The sequence below is a fragment of the Tachysurus fulvidraco genome, chromosome 2 (genome assembly GCF_022655615.1).
Source record: "Tachysurus fulvidraco isolate hzauxx_2018 chromosome 2, HZAU_PFXX_2.0, whole genome shotgun sequence".
In the NCBI taxonomy this organism is placed as follows: Eukaryota; Metazoa; Chordata; class Actinopteri; order Siluriformes; family Bagridae; genus Tachysurus; species Tachysurus fulvidraco.
In genome coordinates this window covers 35,263,171-35,287,602 of record NC_062519.1, presented here as the reverse complement: position 1 = coordinate 35,287,602, position 24,432 = coordinate 35,263,171, and the positions used below count along the sequence as shown (strand labels likewise).

At 38.2% G+C, this 24,432-nt stretch overlaps 1 protein-coding gene across 6 annotated transcripts in view; it reads right to left on the bottom strand.

The window, feature by feature from the left end:
* Positions 1-547: 547 nt before the first annotated feature.
* furina (furin (paired basic amino acid cleaving enzyme) a) overlaps positions 548-24,432 on the bottom strand; it is a 67,820-nt gene continuing 43,935 nt past the window's right edge. For all 6 annotated transcript variants that reach the window (XM_027162521.2, XM_027162515.2, XM_027162502.2 and 3 more), the window contains 10 exons: positions 17,802-17,890; positions 14,882-15,054; positions 12,078-12,290; positions 10,725-10,825; positions 9,557-9,660; positions 9,046-9,163; positions 6,789-6,968; positions 6,514-6,638; positions 5,231-5,359; positions 548-4,349 (listed from right to left, as the gene is read on the bottom strand). In XM_027162521.2, the coding sequence (XP_027018322.1) occupies positions 3,724-4,349; positions 5,231-5,359; positions 6,514-6,638; positions 6,789-6,968; positions 9,046-9,163; positions 9,557-9,660; positions 10,725-10,825; positions 12,078-12,290; positions 14,882-15,054; positions 17,802-17,890 (1,858 nt within the window). In that variant the 3' untranslated portion in view covers positions 548-3,723. The remainder of the gene's footprint in view (positions 4,350-5,230; positions 5,360-6,513; positions 6,639-6,788; positions 6,969-9,045; positions 9,164-9,556; positions 9,661-10,724; positions 10,826-12,077; positions 12,291-14,881; positions 15,055-17,801; positions 17,891-24,432) is intronic.

Below are 24,432 nucleotides of genomic sequence, written 5' to 3'. Positions count from 1 at the left end.
AAAAGTTTTTTTTTTTTAGAACTTTGTTGTAGTTCATCATCTTTTCAGCAAGCAAAAAGTCCAGATAGAAAATTACTGATGAAAAAAAAAATAACGTCAACTGTCTTTGGAAGATTTTAAAGTTTCTGCCACTTCCGCTTTGTTAAAGAATTAAACAAGAAAAAAAAAAGTGTTTGAGGTTTGCGAGTCATTTTTAACATTTCCATTACATCTGGGTATTAATAGATGGTAGTTTTAGAGACAGACTGTAAACACACTGAGAAAAAAGTGAAGGGATTATGCAGAAAATTATGTTTTAGTGTGTTGTACATGAGTATTGGATACACAGGCATAAAACACAATTTGTGCAGTTAAATAAGTGTATGGTGGAAAGAAGACAAGACTAATCATCTTTTGTCATTGGGAGGTTGTATAGCTGCAAATACAGAAACTAAATTATTGTTGAGTTTCCACTACTCCAGGATGTATTATAATAAATAAAAGTGAACAAGGTCTTTTTGAAAATATATGACCAAAATGTGGCTAAGGAAAACCAGAGACAAATTCATAACTTTGCATAGATCTTTATTTTTCATAAATCTATAATTCATATATTGACATCAATTAAATAAAAAGGAGAAAAAAATAATGATAAAAAGGCAAAAATCTTTAAATTACATGAATAAGACAATGCACAAAAATAGGTCTTATTTTATATTAATGTAGTTGTTCGGTCTCAGATATATACTAAAGTCTTTCAACAATAAGAATTTCTGACAATTCAAGCTGGGCTAAGGAGAAGTGCCTGGTAGTAAAAAGTGTTTGGTTGTGTGAGAGACACTACTGACTCTGAAATATGTGAAACATGGCAAGATCACACCTATCCTAAAATCTAAAATGAAAATATTCCCTATCAAGTGAGTCTTATCCTGCAGTTTTATGGTCTTTTGTTGCGTGCACATTTCAGGCTCCTGGTCTTTGGTCATGCCTACTGCAAAACCCAATAATCCTGCAGGACTCTGTGGGTGCTAAATGCTTCTGTTTAAAAAGAAAACCTCCATAAGAATACATCAAGTTGTTAGTTTAATTTCTGACTTCATCCTAAGATGATACATCCATTCGAGTTCACCATTGCTACACTAGGGTAATAATATTAAACATCACACTAGCAAGCAACAGGTTGCTGAGGTCACTTCAGATTTGTCACCTGTGGAGACTGCCAACATTACTGTTTGTAGTTATTGAGGATAAATTATTTTAAGGTTCAGACAACTGTGCAATACATATACATACATGTATATCATATGACCTTCATTAGAAAAGCATTTTAATGTTCAATGGATCAATTGTTTTTTGTACAACATAAAAACAAAATGCAGATACACAATAAAGAATAGGCGAATCTGGGGAATCATTTTTGGCATTTCAGCATTTTATAACCAATTTACATAAATGAATGTCACCAGGCGTAATCTTTTGTGAATGGTCTTTAAAAAAAAAAAAAGAGAGAGAGAGAAAAAATAAGAAAAAGCCGTCACTTGCTAGTGTGCATACACAATGTCCATCAAATCAGGAAGGCAGGAGGTCCATAAAATCTTATCTCTATTAATAATGGCCAAAGAAGCCAACTCTATCTCTGATACAGCACTTCATTATATCCCATTACATAATTCTAAACAAATCTTAAGTCACTTTATGTCATGTCAAGTCCTTTTACAGACATGGCTCTAGATGTGTGTAAATCCCCCCCCCCAACACTTAAAATATTGAATGTAAATTAGTGTTTCTTAAATGCATACTGGTCCTTTTTTGTTGAACTCTGACATTCTGATTCCTATAAATGCTCTGTGTATATTTGTTCATTTAAGTTGGACAGAACAGACTAATGCAAAGCAAAGGAAAAGGATGAATTAAATATAAAGGAAAACAAACAAAAAATGTAAAAATATATATACATATGTCATTTACATTAACTTTGGAAAACGTGAAAGAAATCAAATGACAAATCTGGAGGTAATGTAACGAAATACCGAGAAAAGAAAGTAAACGATATTAATCTTTCAGTAAATTATCTCCAAGGCAGGATTTAGTTAATGATGATTTAAAAGTGTGGAAGGTCATATTACCTAACAGAATATTTGCCCAAAAAAAAAAAAGAAAAAAGAAAAAAAAGAGAGAGATATTTTATTGGGTATATAAGAACTTTAAGAACATCCTATTGCTCTCAACAATTGCGCTATACTTACTACAGACATTATACCCCAGAGGGAAAAAATATAAAAGTGACAAACTAATTATTCAGGTATGGGATGATAATGCTTTTGAAGTGATGACCATTTAATATGCTAAAGCCTAAAATGTGAAGTGTATTTAAAAAACTATGTAGCCTTAATATCGAATTCAGATATTATTGAATGTGGTACAATCATCTACTGCAGACTTGTGGAAGAAGCAGGATTTAAACCTACCCAAACTACACGCTTAGTCAGCATGTTGTTACTAGAAGACATTTGAAAAGACTGATGGTAAGAATGGCATCTACTATTAATGCTACAAAAATTAAATAAGAAAACAGGTGTGAAATCTCAAAGATCCATCCATGACCCAACGGTCTTCCACACATTCTCAGGCAATTTCTGTTTATTAAAAACAAAACAAACCTTAAAACCCTGCCAACAATGTCTGTTCAAAACCATAATTAGTTATGGGTTCAAGTAGCCACATCATTCAAGACAAATTGAAGTAACCTGATGTTCGATTTAATAATTTCTCCAACCAGATTAATGTAGAATGATCTAATCCACTTCCCTGCCTCGCACAATAGCTGCACTGAAGTGTTGGCTTGAGCCCTTGTAGTTTCATTCGCAAAAAGTCACTCGCTTACAGAACAGAACTCACCATGCCCACATACAATATAAATACAAGTGAAACGAACATCGGAAGGAAGTTAAACTGCCTTATCTCTTCTCAGGGTTTGTTCATTGGTTTCAGGTTTCTTTGCCCTGCTAGAGTTTCTCTCAAGGCCTCAAATGGAGCTCATTTCAGAACAGTACTGCAAAATAAACTCCAGGAAGTCAAGAATAGAGCATGAGGTTCAGCAGTGTCAACTGCCTTCAAGAAAAAGAAAAACTCAGCATATGAAGGTCTGTGTAGAAGAACTATGATTGGGGTCTGCGTCATGAATCCGTGTGTCCATGCTAGCCTGAATAACAACAAAGAGAACATTTAAAAAAAAAAAAAAAAAAAATCCACTGTCCTTTAAAAGGCCCCACCACATAAGAATAAGATTTACATGATTCATTTGGGATTAAGATTCAGATTAGACACTTCTGATACATACTATAATAGAATTTCTTTCTTAGATCTCATTCAGCAACATGTAGTGGGACTGAAAAGAAGAGTAAGAGACTAAATGACAATCATTGTGTTTATTGTGTTTTTGGAGAGTTCTGCTGGCACGCCTGGGACAATCAAATGTCTCACTATCCAGCACCTCAGCCACGGAGGTTTTCTTTTAGAGGCACTGACACCAGGTGAGCAAGAAAATGTGTGTTCAGAGTGGCCCTGACATTACAGCTCACCACAAAGGGGAAAATAGAGAATAAATAAACAGCAAGATCAAACCCAAAGAAAGAAAAGGGAAACAAGCCCAAAGACCATAAATTCAGAAAGAAAATGAAAGAACATTGAGGAGAGGACAGAGTAAAATTGTGTGTGTGTGTGTGTGTTGGGGGGGGGGGGGGGTTAAAGAGCACTTTGTGTTTTGATGAAAGCAGTTCTCTCATTGTGGATATCAAACTCATCGTTCTCTGACTCCGAGTTGCACCCGTCTTCATTCCACACGCTTGGGATACCTTTGTAGGAAATGATGCCATTGCGTGACATGCCCAGGCCGAAGCTGGAACGCATTATGGAGCCCACACTGGCTTCAGAACTGTACATTTTACTGAGACTATAGGAGCGGAACTGGAGCAGGCCAAACACAACTACAAAAGCGGCTGCAATAAAGGCACAGCAGAGCACTGCCACAGTAGCAGGCAGACTGGACGAAAGCTGTAGATTCAGGATACCAGAAGAGGCAATGCCATGGGATAGGAAAATAGCATCAGGGGATTCACGCTGAATCTGGTTTTGGTGCTGACACATGCCACTGAGTTGGTCCAGGTGGCTGTGGGGTGGACATGAAAGGCAGTCTCTTGGCCCTGTGCCACTGCAGGTAAGGCAGAGCACATGGCAGGGCTTGCAGGTCGGATGGAGTACAGCGTCCATTTCATTATAGGAGGAAAGCTCAGATACGGAGGCTGACGTGAAGCCTGCAGGGCACTCACGCACACAACCGTGCTTGTACATGTAGAACCCAGGGTTGCACTCTGTATGTAAAAAATTAAATAAATTAATAAATGCGATTATAGTTGCACAGAGAAGGAAAACAGCTTATGCTAATTATGCTGAACACAAGTAGTACAGAAACAGTAATTTTGTACACTCTGACACTGGATTCAGATGCGAAACACTTATTAACTCCCTACTAAATAGAATGACCAGATGATTTCCATATTTTTTCCTAAGAAATGCAGCAAAGCACTGTCAGGTTACATATGGAAAATGGCAAAGGATCTATATCTTTGCATACCTTACAAGACAAGTATTTAATTCTGCAAATAATAAATAATGTTAGAAATAGCTTAGTACTTGGTTGTAAGTCTTGTAGCAATAACAGCTCTAGACATTTGGAGAGAATTATAAAACGGCAAATAAATCACATTTGCCAATGGGCAGGTAATTATGCTCAGGTATAGCTACTCTCCTTATGACAGCATGAATGGGGACTGTCTGTTCCTGAAAACTGACAAATTTTCTCTGCTTTGTAAAAACCCACACAAGCGGAATAGAAAGAGACTCGCACAAAGGTTTAGCCACAGAGCACCTGTAACCAGCAACACATTAGAAACCACTTAAATGTGTATTAGCTAGCCACTTAAAAAAAAACCTTAGAGAAAATGTAAAAATTAATATGATGTATTTTGACTGAAAAATTAGTTTGAATAACTGCATTTGAATGCAGAGTGCTGGGTAGAAAATATGGTTTATAGGTTTAATTAAAGCATGTAAATATTTAGTAAATCTAAAATTGTTTTAAATACATTTCATGAATTCATGGTCCTGCAGTTCAAAACAATAGGCTCTGTGCAATGTATGTAAATGTGCTGGGCTGCAGGGGGCACCCTCACCACAGCAGTGGAGCTCTTACCTGTGCAATTCTGACTGAGGTCATAGGTTTTACAGCCATCTTCCAGAAGTGAGATGGAGTTTGCCATAGATAAGTCAGCAGATGCAGAGGCAGTGCCATATAGCACCAGCATGAACTGAGTCAGAGTGCCTGAGAGACAACAAAGTTTTACATTAAAAAAAGAGAAAATAGTGTGTAGTATGCACTATGTTCTGTCCACCATACTAATTCTTACTATTGAATTTTTCAGCAGTTAACTGTACAAGTTGTACAACAGCTAAAGATGAATATGCAGCACTGTGGTAGATTGTACTACTTAACAGGAGTCGTTAAAAATCTGTATTTAAGAAAGACTGTTAACGTCAAGTTGATTTATTCCACTCACTTTAACTCGGCACCATTACAATCGGTAAATGTAGACTGTTAAAAGCCAACAGCTTGCTAAATCAGGCTAATACAATCAATGCAGCTAAATTATTCACACTATTGCTAGTCAAGCAAAACACACCAGTTGAACAATGTAAGAATGCAGAATCATTGGCTGGACAGCCTAATAGTAGGTGAACGGGCAAGAGGGAGTCTTAAACCTATGATTTACACATTGGCAAATTTAATTAATAAGATTTACAACAGGATACAGAGAAGGAAAACAAGTAGAGCCGACCACTCCTAAAGCAGACACAAGTTGACAAGAATAAAGAGGAGGATGCAGGAAAAGACACTCCTAATTTCCTGTGAAGTCTACAGCACTGGGATGCTAATTTCTCACAGCAAGATTAACTGCTGGCCTTAATTGCCCTAGCCTAGACAGCACTTTCAGTGTAGAAACTTCCTTCAGACAGCTATCAAGTTAATGGAAAAAGCTTTAATCGAGTTAGATCAATAGGCATTAAAACTGTTACAAGCCTAGTAAGAGATTTTCAAAGATCGTGATGGAATGCAATACGACAATTCACATCCTCTGTCAACAGAAAACCCTGTTTGGAAGTGTCATTTATCGAACAGTCTGCTAACCAAGGATCTGTTAATTGTTGCTATAGCCTATTCTCCTTATTAAAAAAAAATCTCTAGGATACCAAACAAAGTAGCAATCCATTCTTTTCACCTTGACCAAAAAAAAAAAAAAAAAGGGTGAACTAATACAGTCCAACAGTCCTTTCTTTTGGGAAAAAACATGGAGCAGTTTACTGGAACTCCAGAAGTAAGACACGTTTCAGCTAAAACATCTGCACTGTTTTCTGCATGCATTAATGACTGTATAAAATAAAGAACCTTGAGGGAGAGGATATTAAATGTGGAGTTACCGTAGTCACTGGTTCCAGCTACATTCTCAATTTCCAGAGTCCACTCGCCCCGAGGGTCTTCATCCCATGAGTGGGTGGTCATAAAGGCCCAGTCATTGAAGCCTTCTGAGGAATAATCATGAGGTCTGGAAAACAAAGACAGAAAATGTTAGTCTTTAACTAGAGTGAAGGAGACAATTACGACCGACACAATTGTGGGTCTGCCAAGATGAAGGATGATCAAAACAATATACATATAAAATAAAAGGCAAGCAAAGTAGTTTATAAGCTCTCACCTTTGGGTGAGCAAAGTCGAGCGTGTGCCCTGTGGGCTGATCAAATAGATTGCCAGGTTTCCACGACGATTGTAGGACAATGTGAGCTGGGCTTGGACATGTTCGAGAGAACTTACAAAGTTGGGCTTGCCTGAACATGCGTCTACACTCTTTGTGATCACAAGGTGGCTCCCAATGTTCCTGAAAAAAAAAACCAAAGCACAACCTATGCATGAGTGCCTTTTGTAATTATTCCTCAGCAGCGGTGAACCTGCTGGATGCTGACAGTCACTGTGACTGTCCTTTCCATAATTATACTTAGGCATGCTAATAAAATAAAAACAATGCTAATTTCACAAAGCAATGCCATAATCCACTTTCAATTAGACTATAATCAGTGATGTGATTCAAACAGGAATTAAGACAAACACTGATGCACACAAGCACTCCAAAGCCTAACTATAATATTTTTTGTTTCTGCCCGAATTTACTGATTCTGTGCTTATCGCAGTTACATCTAAGCCTTTCCTTTGCTGGCCTCCCAAGAGGAGAAAGGTTAAAAACAATTTTTTATCTCAAAATCCATGCATATATTCTGAAAAAAAGAATACATCACCACATCAGTACTGCATCTATGGAAGAGCTTACTTGAACAGTGTGTGTGTGTGTTTGTTACTACTGCTAACAAGTTCTGCATTTACGTCACGGTCTATAGCAAAATAACACTTGATTCATGCAGCCTACAATGAACTATATATTCTCTGCAAGGCAAAGACACATTTTCAGCCATTATGCTTTCACTTGTGGAACACAAAATACCAAGGCTGACGAGCAATCTGTGTGTAACTGTAAATCACTTCAGTTATCAGGAGGAAATCTTAACTTTGACTCACTCGACCTCCAACTGATATTTTCCAGAGCCTTAAAACAACGCCAAGTATTTTTTTCCACATCCACCACATGCTTTGCTGAAGAACAAAAAGAACCCACAAGAATCAGGACTGGGCCACTGTGGCTTACACAATAACATAACACAAGGACGTCACAAGTATGTGAAACCCTAGCGCAAGAGACACCACAAAGTTTAAGACCATGATAAGCTCTCCAAGCTAGAGAGCATGTTTGTGCCACTGTAAGCCTGTTACCAGGATCCTTATACTCCATAGCATATCCTGTAAGTAGCTCAGAACAGTACAAGTACTATTCATGAAAGGGCCAGGGCTTTACATATAAGCAACTGACCCTGCCAATCTTCCATGACATGGCAGACAGGGCTAAAATTCCTGCACACAGATGCAGGGCAAAAACAGCTCAGTAGTTGCAGCCTGAATTTGATGTTGAAAGAGGGGATCATTGCAGAGATGTAGAATAATCGCTAAGTTCAACTAGACCAGATGCAACTCTGTGACTGTACTAACCAGCATGCTTAAATGGGCTTCGTTCCAAGGCCCTCTGATCTTTTCTATAATTTGAAGGAACTGAGGTGGAGACTGAAATGAAAAGAGCAGGAGCTCTCGAGAGGGATAGTGCACATAAAGGAGGGCGCCGTTTGAAGGAGTGAGTGATTTTCAGCAGAGACACAAGTGTTGTATACAAGCTCATCTGCAAGTGATTATTTTCTTTAGACATGCATCACAGGTGAGCCTCATGACAGAACATCAAACCCTGCAGAGCTGTACAGTCTACGCTCACGTAAACTTCAAATGAGACCGTATGGGAGGTTTGGTAACACATCACTTGTCAATACAATTAAATCTGGCTTTTCAGGAGAAATCCCAAAGGCAGAGATGAAAGGATCCCAAACAGGTCTTGTAGGGCACCACAAGTGAAGCCTGTTAGTACAGATTACAGGCTAAAACAGGAGTGTCAAACTCATTTTAGATAACGAGTCAAATTACACTTCCTACTCCAACATGAACCCCCTGAACCCCCGCCACCCAGAACAAAACACTGCAGTTATAATTGATTAAAATTCTACCTCCCCAAACCCCCATTTTAGAAAGAGACATGGTTACAGCTTAACATTTTTAGCTCGCTAACGAAGAATTAACATATAACAATTTGTGATTGAGTTGATTTCTCTCTGTTGCCCTCTAGTGGAATAACAGATTTAATTCTTTCAATTCAATTATGGTTCACAATCTTGTCATAATAATTTTAAATGGTGTTCAATGTTTCTTGATTTTAATGTAGAACAAAGATGCTCAATTAATTTGGCAAACAGAATTAGAAACCTTTTTGGTTCAGTCCCAGTATGTGCTTTGAATGCAAGACTTACCTGGGCTCAGACACCATAGAGATGACACACTTCTGCTGAGGGCCTACATTGGTCCAATTCTTGGCCAAGGCAATGAGGGCTGCAGCATCCAGCAGGCCATAGCCATATGAGTGGCTCACTGAATTAGACAGCGAGAGAGAAGTACATATGTAAAATGATAGACAGGTAAAGACAGATGGACAACAATGTTGTGACAGAAGAAGAGAGCCAGAAATAAAGTAAAAGATGGAGCGAGTGAGAGGGAAGAAAGAGAGAGAGAGAGACAGACAGAGGGAGAGAGACAGATCAATATTGCTGACAGCAACCTGGCAATTCCTGGCAGTCCAGTTTAATAAGGACCCAAGTATTCAGTGACATTATGAGACAGGCGAGGAATTGAAATGCACTCTTGATTGGTATAATGAACACTGCTTTATTGATTGGCAACACAACACACTTGGTTGCAGAGTTCAACAAAAGAATAAATGAGAAGACGTCGGACAATAAAAAAAGGACAAGTACGTGTCAGTACCTAAACGCCCCACGCCATTGGTCTTCCAGTCATTAGTGATCAGGTGAGCTGGGTTAGAAGTCCTCACAACCAGGTGCTGCATGTCCCTCCATGTCAGGTTTTTACTGTTAAGATAAAAACAAACAAAAAAATTAATAAAATCACCCATTAGGGTCAAGACAACTCATCTATAAGAAAAACAGTCTTGAACTGAATTGTGTTAAGTAACAGGCTTTTTGATTTTTTTATTATTTAAAGCTGTGTTTGGTATTTTGTGAACAAAACTTTGGGGAACGCTTGTAATTACTAGCAGTCATAATTATGCCATAATACCAGTGAACCCGGATGGTTCAGAGTATTCTACCAGAAGCCGAAACTACCCTCAATTCTTGCTGCCACATTTGTTATACAAAGCACAAAGATATGACTTCAGGAGTTAGGAACATTTTGCAGTTGTATTGGTAAGTATGTTCTTAAAATTTAATGTTTAGAATTATCCAACAAATCAAAGCAGACAACAAAGGCCTATTTAAACTCCATTAAATTATAAAAAGGCACTCCCCCCCCCCCCAAGTTAAAAAAATAAAAAATAAAAAAGCCTTAGTAATTAATCTTTGAGACACCAGCAGTCACATTGTAGGATAGTGTATCTGTAACTGTGATCTCCTTTTTTATTCAAAGCCACTTCACAAAAGTGCTTTCTGGGTACTATACATTTGTACCCAATAACTGCTGCTGCAATCCAAAAGACTGTCCTGTGATTATCCCAGGACTCTTCTTCACAACAGGCTTCTACTATACATCCTTTAAACACACTTGGTACTGTTGTAGAAGAGTAAGGATTTATAATCCCACTATCCAGCGTCACTTAAGAGAACTGGATAAACATGTTATAGAAATAATGCTACACTGGAACGGAAGGCAGAAAAGAGCATGAATGCTATATGAATGGATATCTCCACAAAGGCCAGTGTGATATGTAGCAGCTCTGCACAACCGCAATATAAACACCATTAAAAAAAACTTGTGTATAAAATCCACTACTATAGTGTAATTATAGCAATGAATACCTCTACTCTAGGGACCTCCTGGAAAAATATTATTCCTGTCAAAGCTGATAAGAGTTTGATGATGTATAATGAAATGGTCATGAATCCAGCAGTAATTAACTGGGTTTGGTCTCACTTACTTGGCTTCCAGGGTAAGGGCTATGATGCCTGCTGCTAGAGGAGCTGAAGCTGAGGTGCCTGTGTGAGAGTCTGTACATTTCTGTCTCAGGTCTGTAGTGATCTTTGGGTAGGAGAAAACATTCAAGACATTATTTTATAATCAATCGGTTTGTAGGATCAAAGGTTTGTAGGATCAAATAAAAAACTGTAGCATTAAGAGTGGCTGTGCTGCTTTGGCTGCATCTAGATGAAGCTTGAGTTGCATAGTCTGGAATCTGATGCATGTTTATACATTCAAGGCTAGAGGCAACTTAATTAGCCCTTAGGTCTGAAGTGACAGGTGTAAGGACAAAGGGATAAGACATTATTGTCAGACAGTGAAAAAATAAGACTGCGAGAAAGACTGTGGTTCATGACAGAGAGGCATCCTGGGAGGTGCACTGACTTCGACTGTGCAGCTCGGATTGAGGCTAAGTGCTAAAAATTGCTTAGCAGCTGAATGACATCTCAGATGGTGAATACATGGCCATTTGCTCTCCTTCTTTCAAAATGGGGGCATTTAAAGATCAGGAGGAAAAGGAAGATTGTGTGTCACTACATGAAAACACAGGCCCATGTCAAGCTAAAGTCTACGAAAAAAATGAATTTTGAAATTCAAGAATCTTTGCAGCAATGTTTGTTCAAAAACATCATTCTGAGTCATTTAGCATTATGAGGAAAAACACTCAGAATAAAACTCCCAAAGAAAAGGAAACCAAGCACAAAAGAATGACAGGGCAGAACCGGTACGATTACAGTATGAGGTTACTGCAGTGTCTCATATGAAACTTAGAGTACAAAGCTTCAGTCTGCACACCAAAGACAAGGTTTGAAGATCTGAAAAAGTGCTTTGGCAGTGTATACTGCATTATGAAACACAATACAGATCCCTAGGGCAAAAACATCTATCTTTCACCGAAGGCCACATCACATGCTTTTCTTATTGTAATCTACCATGCCATGCTCCACTTTTAACAATTGCCATATTACAAACTGGCTTTAAACATTGGCCCATAGTGCACATTTTATCATCTTGACCCCACAGTCCAATGCATTTTCTACAAGGCACAGGCATTAAAGACATCAGGAATTAGCCACCCCATTTCTTTTTAAAACATTTACATTACAAATATGGTGCTCAATTTATTATGACCTGACAGTATAGTCATAACAATCGTTAACGTTAAGACTAGACGGTGAAGTGACTTGTGTTGGCATCACATTCTTTGTATATTAAAGTATACTCAAGAGTAAAATCAAAAGACAGAGTGTGGGTCAGAGAGGTATGCATTACTATTTAGTGCAACCAGGGGCCTGATGCAGCATGGACTCACAATCTGTTTCTCATTGACTCCGCCGCTGCTATAGGTGGTGGCGAGGGTGGAGGAGCAGGCCTCGCTGTACCATGGTACATTGCCGTACTGTGTACTGCTGCTGATTGAGAGCGTGTAGATGCTGTTGGTGTAGCCGTCACAGTTGCAGCTGTCTTTCTCCCGGCCACCGTTACCGGATGCCCACACAAAGATGGAGCCCAGCTTACCACGACCCTGCACAACAAAAGGATGCACACATTGTCAATACCATTATTTTCTACTGAGAAGCCTCTCTCATATTGATGTTTTGAAAGCATTAACAATAGTTTGGGGCCCACTACTTTGAAGCTGTTGGGGAAAACTCCTTCTAGCTCACAGCGGTCATAAACTCCACATGAGAACAATGCAGATGTGCTCAGGCTAATTATGTCTGTGCTTTAAGAGAGAAACTATTAAAACTCTCCTTGCAAATATCAGTGATACGCAAGTCACTGAAACAATTAGAAGGAATGTTCCTTGGCATGGTTTTAGGGTATATTTTACTATCAGACATGGCTTTCATTTCAGCATGCCGTCTCAGGCGGAGGCGAGAAGTGTCTATAATTTAATTCAGATGATTTTTGCTTGTTACCTTTGATCAGGCTTTATTTGTGCAGCCCGCTCTCATACGTCAGGTTCTTAACAATAAAGCAATAAAAAGCCTCCAATAAAAACAGCATGATGCAATACAGAAACCCCAATGACTCCAAAACAGAAAGTTCTCTGTGCTCTGAGTTTCCATCCATGTACACACCTGCTGGACTGTAGAGCCTCCTTTTGCATGTGTTTGCCCAGGCTGCAGCCCTATTTGCGTTAGGATTTGTCGTGCAACACAAATCTCATTTCCTGAAACAGATCCGAGTACTGGCACAAGGCAGAGCTCATGTTCTAGCCAGGTAATGAAAACTTGCAATACAGATTAACATGGTAATGGAGCTCCATGTCAAGATGGTCGATGGAACAGCTCATGGTTAAAAGATTTACTTTGTGAGCAGGGCTTCTACAGAGTGAAATTGTGTACCTTTTAACAGTCACTTATGTACTTCAAAACAAGTGTGTACTTGTGTAGATGACACCCCCCCACCACACAAATAAATTAAAAAAACAACAAACAAACAAACAAACAAACCAAATAAATAAAATAACCACTACACACAATTATTATACAGTCGTGAAGAAGTTAGGACTCCCAATTAAGTTCTTTATTAAGAAATGCTTAATAAGGTAATGAATAAAATAATTTATACCTGTAGATGAAAGCAATGCAGTTGCTTATAAACAATCACTTTTTACTTATTAAACAAAAGAAATCAATAAAATGAGTATTTGGACTTAAGAAAGGTTAGGACACATTATGCCCTAATGGCTAGTGTTTTCCCCTTTGGCTGAAATAACCTGAGACCCCAGTTCCTGGCATCAACTGGAAGAAGGTTCCCCCATTCTTCAATGCAGAATTCTTTCAGCTGTGTGATGTTTGAGGGGTTTCTTACATGCACAGTCTGTTTCAAATCCCACACAGGATCTCAGTGGGATTTAGATCTTCTTTCTGAAGGCCTCAGAGAGCTCTTTGGAGCTCACCATGGTGGTACTTCTCACTTCAAAAGACTAAATATCTGAGGTAATTTAGTAATAATTTCTAATTCTAATAATTTGCACCTGATCTGATAGACCTGTAATTAAATTTATAAATTACAAGTACAATTAATGCGTGGGTGTACTTACCTTTTCCTCACAAGAATTTCTTTAAAATTACATTTTATAGACCATTTAAAAAATACTTTTCTTTGGTTTTATTTGTCTAGTTATATTGCTTGAATCTTCCAATACTGTTAAAATGTAAAAAAGATAAAATGTCCATGTTTAGCTATTTAAAAAAATAGGGTGTCCTAATTTTTACATGACTGAATATATTATACTCACAAAATCAGTCAATGATCAATGTGAATAGCGCATTTAATCTACGTCTTAAAAAAATGAATTACATCTCCCTGTAAAGTTGAAAACTCTATTCTACTCTGCTAATAAAAAGTAAGTCATGTTAATGTGACGTTTATTTTTATTACTATACTTTTATGATCCACAGGTTACTCTCTCCAAATTACTGCCTGTTGGCTCAAGGCGAGTTACACCACCCCCAGAACATGGAAAGTGTCTGTGTGGAAGATAAAATTAAAGCAATAGCTCTCAAATTATAATGTACACACTCAGGCATGATGTTCATTCCCCCACCCCCACCCCAAAAAAAAAAAAAAAAAAAAAGGTGGTGTGAGATTTGCTTCTTTTGCTTGTAAAAAACCTGACCAACTATATTTGGCCCACAGAAAAAGACAAAAAAAAAAACCTAAACAAACCACCAAAAAAAACCCACCACACCTGTACAATAACATTTAAACTAAACAAGTGTCACTCTGTATGCTACTTCCTAATGCAACTCAAGGCTGAGCCAATCCTAGAATTCACATCGTCAAGAACAAAAAACCTTGAGAAATTGTACTGCACATTTCTGCCTTCGAAAGATGTTTTCCATTGTAAAAGTTGTGAAGGTTTGTATTGTATTAGGAGTAAATTTGGCTTTCATAATGCTTATTGTTCAGAGCAAGTTTGAACCTGAACTTAGGCATTTGAGTACTAAAAATGACCAACAGTGTAAATTTCCAAATTATATTTCTTGGCAATAAAATAAAAAGTTAAATATTAAATTGCTAACGGCTTACAATAAAGAAATTTAGAAGAAAAGAAGGGGAGAAATAATAGGCAGAAGGAGAAGCAGAGAAACGAAGTCTGACCTCAGTTACGCCTCGTAAAAAAGCCTCTTTTGCCAGCTTAGCAGGGCCATCCACTGTTTTGCCATCATCCTCAGGCCCCCAGCTAGCACTATAGATGTCTATATGCTGAGGGTTGAGACTGAGAGATTGAGCCTCCACTACATCAGTCACTTCTCCATCCAACATCCGCACACCTGAGAAGAAACAAAACCCATAGTATGTGAAACAAATGCAAACATTTAATTAATCTGCAACCGGTCTGATTATTGCAACAGCTGAACATGGTCATGCATCCAGACACCCAAAAAATGTGTGAATTTGACTTTTTTTTTGCTTTTCATTCCTTTAATCGTGATTATGTGACAAGAGGGAAGATGCTTGATTATACCAGACTAATACTGTTCTTTGCTGAGAGTAATCCTCACTACTGGTTAGATAGCTTAGAAATACAAGTCACGGTCATAAACTTTTATGGATTTAAAGTTGCCACTACAATATGGAAAAGCCCTGGGTGGTGGTGGCAGAGAAAGCACCGTATAAAAATCACCTGAACGTGAAAGTACCATAAGGTTCAGCACTTGAAGAAAAGTGGCTTAAATCAAATTCAGTATAATGCAAAAAGAGATCTGCAGACATTAAACAAATTATAAAGCAAATTCATTCATTATCCGAACTTCTCGGGTCACGGGGAGCCTGTGCCTATGTCAGGCGTCATCGGGCATCGAGGCAGGATACACCCTGAACGAAGTGCCAACCCATCACAGGGCACACACACACTCATTCACTCACACACTCTGGACAATTTTCCAGCCAATCAACCTACCATGCATGTCTTTGGACCGGGGGAGGAAACCGGAGTACCTGGAGGAAACCCCCGAGGCACGCGGAGAACTTTATAAAGCATTAAACAAATTATAAAGTACATTTTATTTAAAAGGTGATAGACATCATCTTGCCTCACTACTGTCCAGTATCCCTTTACAGAAGTCGAACACTGAAGAACTTTCATCAGTACAACTTCTCTGTACAAGGAAAGCTCAACTCTTCTGAGATTGTTTGGAAAGAAGGCAAGATCTCTCGCAGTCTAAAACTGTCAGCTGCACTTGAGTTTAATTGATTCTGGATCAAATGTGTGAGGTTTAGCTTGTGTGGTCAGAAACTGCAGAAAGCCCTTGATGTCCAAAAGTTAAAGCACAGGAAAGGAGGGAAATCAATGGCAGTCATCAGCACAACAATGTGTTTTGGCTCTTTGAAAGTCACAGAGGTAAGGTCACTCATTCTTCCCTCATAGTGGATCCCACACAAACAAAAACTGAGTACTTTCAAGTTCTTTATAATCTCAAAACCCAAAGCTGTCATGGTTACAGAGAAACCAGAAGATAAAGTGTCTCTCTCAGCCAGATATCAGGACAACAGTCTATGCCATGACCCTCAAGCACTTTGAGAAAGGGCACAATGACTCCTTAAAGAAATGAAAGAGATATGGCCTGAAAAATAAAATATAAGCCACTGGAACGGAGTAGAACTGTCTAAATACCCCCTCATATGAACCTTTTCTGTTACCAAGCCACATGGAACAGCAGAAAGCCCTTCAAGCAAATATGTTTGCTTAATGAGCATTGGCAGTGAAGTGTCTAAATCAGAGCATGGCCTACTCATGCTGGGGTGTCTCTTAACAGAAGGTAGGCTGAGCCATTGCTTGGGTCAGGTCTTTTCTTATCGTCATCTTCTCTTCACATTTAATTTCCTTTCCCGGACTATTAGGTGAAGATTTCCAGACAGATGAGATGAAGGAACACAAAGTATAGCTGCTTAACTCTGGTGATTTGCATATAAAAAAGCTACTAGAAGCACCTCTGTTACACAGAAGCATGGATAATGGAGTAAGAGCTTTTCGAATGCTTTTCCCATAATGGCAAAAGACCATGTCACTTATTGCCATACGAGTTACGGTTAAGCAGGAGCGTGAATATATGCACAAGCTTCAAAAGTGGAAAAGAACAGATCCATGACCTAAAAGTAGATTGGAAAAGGATGGCCTGAGATATTCCCCTGCAGGAAGAAGGAGACTGCCAAAAAGATTGAAAAAAGTCTCAAGTGGGGCATTAAACAAGGACATTACAGTGTTCGGGGGTGGTGGTGGGGGGTGTTGATGTTGGATCAGACATCTGCAAAAGACTGCTATAAAACACACATTACCAAGCCACTGCACAGGTTCTTTAGTCTTGATTACTGAGAGTTGAGGGCTGATTTTTCATAGAAGATTCGAGCCCTATTATGCCCTGCACATTGCAAGCTAGTGGTGATGAATACTGTGAAGTCACTTCCAAAATCTATAGTCTGTATTTGTTAGGTTAGTAAAATCAGGTTATTCAAAATACCAAGAGTTTTCCCAGAGCACGCTCACAGACGTCACAATACTACTAGGGAGGGACCTATATGACCAAAACTGAAACCTGTGGAACCGAGCATGCAACAAAAGACTGCTGCTCGTGTCCTATTTAAGCTTTACCAGCTAGAAGCCGGGAATATGCGTTAGAACAACTTACAAAGCCCTAACAAAGCAAGGAACTCATGAGTGAAGCATGAGGAGAATATGCACAAATCTTTGGATCACATGGGGCAGTACTGATCTCTGCAACAATAACATGTCAGGCACTGCTTCTGTAGCAAGGCTAAAAATATTGCTAATGCCCAAAATAGCTTTTGTTCTAGATTCTGTCTCACCCATTTTTTAGAATAAAGAGTAAGATGTTTCAAACTAAAATATAATTGTCATATTAAACTGAACATTATGGAGGCATCAATACATATGTCCCTGATTACTTAATACTGTTTCTGTGGTCATTTCAATATCAGTATTAGAACCAACAAATACCAAAGAAAAAAACACTCGTAGCCTTATATTATTAAAATAAGATGATTAAACATGCTGTCTCACCTCCAATCTTGGCATTGTAGGCTACACCGACACCACAGATGTCATTGTTGGCAACAGCGGCTACCTCTCCAGCACATCGTGTGCCATGTCTGCCAAGGAGAAATGGAAAAGGGTAAAAGAAGAATGAGTTGCATTTATTCCATGAATTTTCAAGGACTACATAAAAAGTATACAACAGCTATTCAGTCTTTGAATTGAGATGTACATTAAATTGGATTGTTATGCTCTCTACAGAACACAATTAAAAATAATCAGCCCAATTATTTACCACAATTATTGTAATGGTGTGGGTTGGCCTAATGGAGAAGAAAATCAACAAACCCACTCTGATAGGTAATAAGCTAATTTTTTGCCCAAGTCATGAAATGCAGAGTAAGTGATTTCAGCCTGCAAACATCTTTCTACCGCAAAGTTGTCCTTCAAAAAAAGAGGAAGTTCTCAAAGTCGTCAGAATGCTTCAGTCACATAACCTACTACTGATCAGAATGAGCATTTTCAATCAAGAGAAACACACATAGAGGGTTTTCTTTTGTGTGTTGAGGATTTATTACCCTATAATATGCATTAGACAACTTAAAAGCACCACCTGAATAAATGTAGTGATCTTCTGCCAACTGTTTCTGCACCAAACTGTTCGTTGAGGTCCTGATAATTAAGAGATTAGCACATGCCACGTTTGCTTCGTTCTACTAAACCTCACCATAATTCACTGTACATGTCAACAGACTTGCCATTACACAATGTCTCACCGCTATATCAAGATGCCCAGCCTGACTAGAGCAAACAAACACACCGGGGCAAGGAGGCACAAGAGCCAAAGGCGGAAAGGCATTTCGATTCAGCCAGCAGCAAAAGCCGTTAAAACAGGAGCACAAACAAGATCAAGTGAGGCTGGAATTCTAAAGCCAAAGAATAAAATGCTTTTTGTGCTTTCATACACTAAAAGCTTTGCATGATGAACTGCCAGGACACTTATTAATTATTCTACAGCACTGGTCAAAGGTGCAACATATTAATGATCAATAAACCAAGTTTAAAAACGCTTATTGTTCCATATATACATAAAATCTTGTACTGGGCTTGGAAGTTCTATACTGGGAAAGCAACTGGCAGATTTTCTGAGAAAGAAACCAAGGTTAAGTGTAAAATATACCAGCAACTCTGCACAGTCAGGGACTATGGACGACCCAGAGAAACCCTATAGATGTCAGTTCTAAAGAAAAGTCCGCAACTCCACAGACAGTCAAGTTAACCGTGAACCCAAATCACTAGGGTGCAGAAATACACTTGGAGGCAAGCATATAATTCATTTAAAATATATAAAATGACACTAGCTAGAGCAGAATGTGCAGTCAATAAATCAATCTTCTTTTGTTTCAGTTCAGTCTGACAAACGAGCAAAAAATGATATATATATGCATTAAGGTTTCTGTTATTTTTCTGTTGTTTCTGTGACAATAATGCCTTAGGCAAAGGTTTCATAACTTAAATGTAATTCTCCAGAGCAAGTCAGCCTGCATAATCATTTGAAACATCTGTATAATTTGTGAGAAGATAGTCTTTGGATTTGTGAGAATGCAGGTGCTGGATATTGTACAAGAATTTGCCAGACTGCTACCTAGCAAGTCACCTCATTATGTAGATCTCTGCCTATAATAAGGCTGCTACTAATCCAGCAGGGTGACAGCTAGTGTATGTTTTCAACAAGACATTATGTGATATATTATGCGTCAGTGCAACATCACTGAGCTGTTGCTGAACGGACTTTGAGGAGAACACCAACTGCCCAATTCTGTTTATGGGGCTGCCTGGTGTCACTACTGGTCACAGAAAAGATGAAAGCAAGGCCATCATTTCAATACAGAGACCAGGACCAATTATACCTCCAAAAACACCCAACCATGGATGACTACACTATTGTAAAGAGTCAAAATCGCAATCTGCTGAAAGGGCAAAGCTTAGTTCTTCATGTCCAATATGAATATCTTCAGATTAGTTCAAAATCTTCTTTACTGGACCCAAAATGTATATGGGGAGTATGTGCTTTACCTCAAATGAGGACTGAAAAAGGTTAAACTTTTTTCATAAACAAGGTCAATGGTTGCCAACCCTGATTGCTATATTAATCATCTTGTCTGCATTTCAGCCAATTCAAGCATGTTCATAATAATCATCATGATTACACAGTCACCTTTAGGAATTGTTCCACCATTCAGACCTTATTGAAAAACCTTGATCCAACAAATTATAGACAGATTTCTAAACATTCATTTCTCTGAAGTTTAAAAAGTTGCTGTTACAGCTCCTACATGTCTTGGAGAGAAATATCTTTAATACATTTTAATCAGGTTTTCATACATTACATATTCAAGGTAATGAATTGGATCTTAAGGAAAGCAGGAGAATGTACAATTTTTCTATTAATAAGTATTATTGGTACTCTACTTTTGACACAAACGAGCATTACATTATTTTTTAACACCAGGTTAGAAGGTACTGCCCTGAAATGGTTTGAGAAACATTTGTCAGGTTTTCTCTGTATATGCTTCCCTTTGCAGTGATTCACAATTCTTTTATTGATTTATTTACTGATGTTTTATCCGTCTTTTAAACCTCTTCATCCCTGGGCCTACTGAGCCTCTTGCTTGAAGTTTAAATTAACATGAGTATTAAGTGCACATGAATAATTATAGTACCAAAATAAAGGTAACGTGGGATTGCTTCAAAAGTGTTAGAATATAACCAAATTTTTGGATTGGTTTTGCTGGATATGCAATGTTTACATACATTTTTGTCTGTTCATTTAGTTGGTTGTTGGCATCTTTGTAGAAGTATAGCAGAGGTTCTCCCCTTTTTCCTGGTATGCTGCATGTGCAGACACATTTAGATTGTATGTTTATATAATTTCTGACCCCACTTGCCTCCGGTACTGGAGGCATTTAGGTGGAAGAAGTTCAACAAAATTGTATCACTATGATTGATCTTGTTTTAAATGTTATTGTCTTTTCAAGAAATAGATTATGGAAAACTTCCTAGAGCTGAATCAATTCAGAACTGTTATTGGATCAGATCCAATTAGAAACACGATAATGTTACAGCTATGACTTACTGGTAATACAAGATGATAATCTAGGAATTTAGGCAGTTTTCAATTCTAATCCATCAATAGAGCTGCATGTTAATAACATAGTCCAAACCTGTTTCTTCACTTAAACATTTCAAAACATTTTAAGAATGTATGTGAAAACTCAGGATTTGTAATGGATTAAACATGTTTATTTCATGTCTTGATTGCTGTAATGTGCTGTTTACCTGTCTTAGGGTTGCTTAACATTTCTCAATTTCATGCGGTTCAAAATGCTGCTGCAACACTTTTAAACAAAACTCCCAGCACTGTACATTAGTCCAGTCTTGGCTGTACTTCACTGGCTACCAGTCAAATTCAGAATAGATTTTAAATCCTATTCTTATTACCTTCAAAGCACTTAAAGGGCAAGCGCTGTCCTGTATAACTGAATTATTGATTTCGCAAAGACCAACAAGGACTCCATGCTCATCAAATCAAAATCTGCTGATCATCCCAAAGGGGTTTCATTATCATTCTGCCATAAGTGAAACTTAATGCTGTGTACAGTATGTTAATCTGTCAGTATTAAGTATTGTGTACGAGTTTAATTTAATTATTAGCAGCTATGTATTAGTATAGAACATATTTAAACAAGGTTTTCTGGTGTGACTCCTTTAAAAACTGGTGTGACGGGTGTATCTCGGAAGCACAGGGCTCGTCCCATTCCGCAGGCAGCTAAGGTTATGCTCAGCTACATAGCTGTCTGTAGTGCTAGATGTGTTTTTGAATCTCCACTGAACATGGATCTTTACTGAATTTTCTAATCACTGTTGTGATTTCTGTCTGATTGCAGTTTGGTGTGTGAGAGAGAGTACGTCTGTGAATGTGTCTCTCTGTGCTGCTTTGTGTTTTTGTGTAGTTTTAGAGGGATGATTTCAGACATGTTTGATATTAGTATAAGCATTGCTTGTGCTCATTTTTGTGAAATCTCACCGTAATGGTGCTGATTGTCACTCAGTGACAGGAAGCCAAGTGCTCCATCAGAGAATAAAGATTTGGTATTCTAATTCCTTCTTGTTAGGAAACAGCCATTGCTGCCTTTCTCAAACTAGTATGGCTAATTTGGCCAAATTGGCTTGTGAAAAACAGTATACTTAGGAGAAGGTAATTTTAAAAAAAGAACAGATAGTAGTTTTTTTTCAAACAAAGAAGTCCTGGCTTGATTAACTTCAAATGCTAACAAATCAAGAGCCTTAAATTAAACAATATTACCACGCAGAATTATTACACCCCTAACTAATCTAACATACTATTCTAGTGGAGAGATTACAGAATCATATTTTTCATCAGATACATTTTTTTATTTTTGATGTATTTAAAATGAGCATCAAAGGGGTTTTCTGTATCAAGTCATACAGAATTATAGTAGTACAAATCCCCAGACTAGCAATTGTGTGTTGGCAATCTGCGTCACAAACTTGCACAGGCTTCCTCTTTAACCCAATCACTAACAAAAGAATTGCAAAGCCAGTTCCAAAGTGGTTGAATGATTCATGTGATAGAAAAAATTGACCTAATAAGCCAATCATGCAGCACTAATGGAGAGAATCTATTAGAGCACTTTTACTTTACTTAACAGGAGAAAATCTGTCTTTCGAAAACTAATAAACATCTGCTCCTTAATAGTGCACTTTAACAGAGAACAAATGTAATCCATAGGTTTTTCCATTTAATCTTAACAGAATGGAAACCAGCAATGTCAGGCCAAAGTCTGATTCAATTCTACACCTGACAATTGAGACCAAAAAAGGTAATAATTCCTTGACAAAAAAAAAAAAGGTTTGCCATTTTAAAACACATCCACCATACACCAAATTCCAACTCAACCTGAACTGCTGTGCACTCAGCATTGCAAAAAGCTATGTTCTAAGAAACCCTCAAACAAAGGCATTATCTGGAATTGCAATCAGAGAAGAGGCACAATGTTCTACGTGTAAAATGCATGAAAGAGCAGCATAAATGATTCATACAATGCACCGCAGCAGGTTTTCATTACCAGACATGGAGACAATGTAAAACTATTAGGTTTTCTTGTTATGCTGAAAACATGCAGAATAGGTTTGGTGACATCCTGGTATTAACTGCTCTTTATTTAATAAAACAAACAAAAAGAAAACCTCACTGGGCAGTGAGCCATCTGCCATTGCCAACTGCGGTAGGTCCATCTGCATTTCTTACTCTCAAAATTGCAGTCAGAACACAGGGGCACAAAAGGATCCTGAAATATTACCACAAGCTGGCATTTAAGATCAGGCACACTGCCACAGGAGAAAGCCCACAAGTGACCCAGAATTCCTCATCATGGGCTGCTTGGATGACTACATGCAAAATTGTAACACAGAAGGTTTTTGAAATTACGATCGGAGTCTGTTTAAAAGCAAAGTGCCACAGGAAGACATTAAAACAGACACCGAGCAGCCATAACATTAAAACCACCTGCATAATATTGTGTGCTGCTAAAAGAGGCCACAGCCATTAGGGATTACAAGTACCATAAAGAGGTGTACCTGGTCTGCAGCAATGTTTAGGTAGGTGGTACAGTACTTGTCAAAGTAACATCCACATGAATGCCAGAAGCCAAGGATTCCCAGAAGAACATTGCCTTCTTCTCATAGTGCATCCTACGTCTTCCTGAGGTAAGCAACACACATGTATCTGCCATGTATCTGTCATCCATGTGATGTAAAAATCGTGATTCACACACCAGCCATTGTACTTCCACTGCTTCAGCGTCTGATGCTCACATGCCTATTGTAAGTACTTTCAATGATGAAAAAGAGTAGGTATGGATACTCTGACTTGTCTGGGGCTATGGAGCCTCATATAGAGCAAGCTTCAATGTAGTGTGTTCAGCACTAATTATATTTCAGCAATTTGCGTTCTTCCTAGGACCTCTTTTGGTAAGTACCATTGACAGCAAATCAGAAACACCACACAAGACTTGTTTTGAATATGAACAAAACAACTGTTGACTTCACTTCAATTTCACTTGACTGTTCACTTGCTATCCAATATAAGCCACCCCCTAATGAGATAATCAAATGTTATTCACTTCACCTGTCAGTGGTTTTTATGTCGTAGCTGATCGGTGTACACAAGATGAAAGTGCCTATATTCAGAAAGACTGGATAAACTGAATCCTACTCAGAATGAGTTATGCTGCCTTTGGGTATTGTAATTCATGCTCCTTTCTTCAGTATAACTGGATTCATAGCTGTTTTAAACTGAACTGAATCCCCCCAAAGCTCACTGTTCTGTGCTCTGGGGGCATGACTACAAAGCAGAAACATTACAAATAGCTATTTTAAGGCAATAAACAGAAAAAAAATAAATCTGAATCTCTCTTGAAAAAAATGCTTTATTGCACAGTGTTGATTATTGTTACAACACAGGTTTTTCCCATGTATTCATCCCTGAGGCCTCCGTGTTAACAATTCAGGACAGACTACAGCCAAGATGTCAAAAAGTCCCATATAAGTAGCAGGGATTTTGAAAGACCAGATA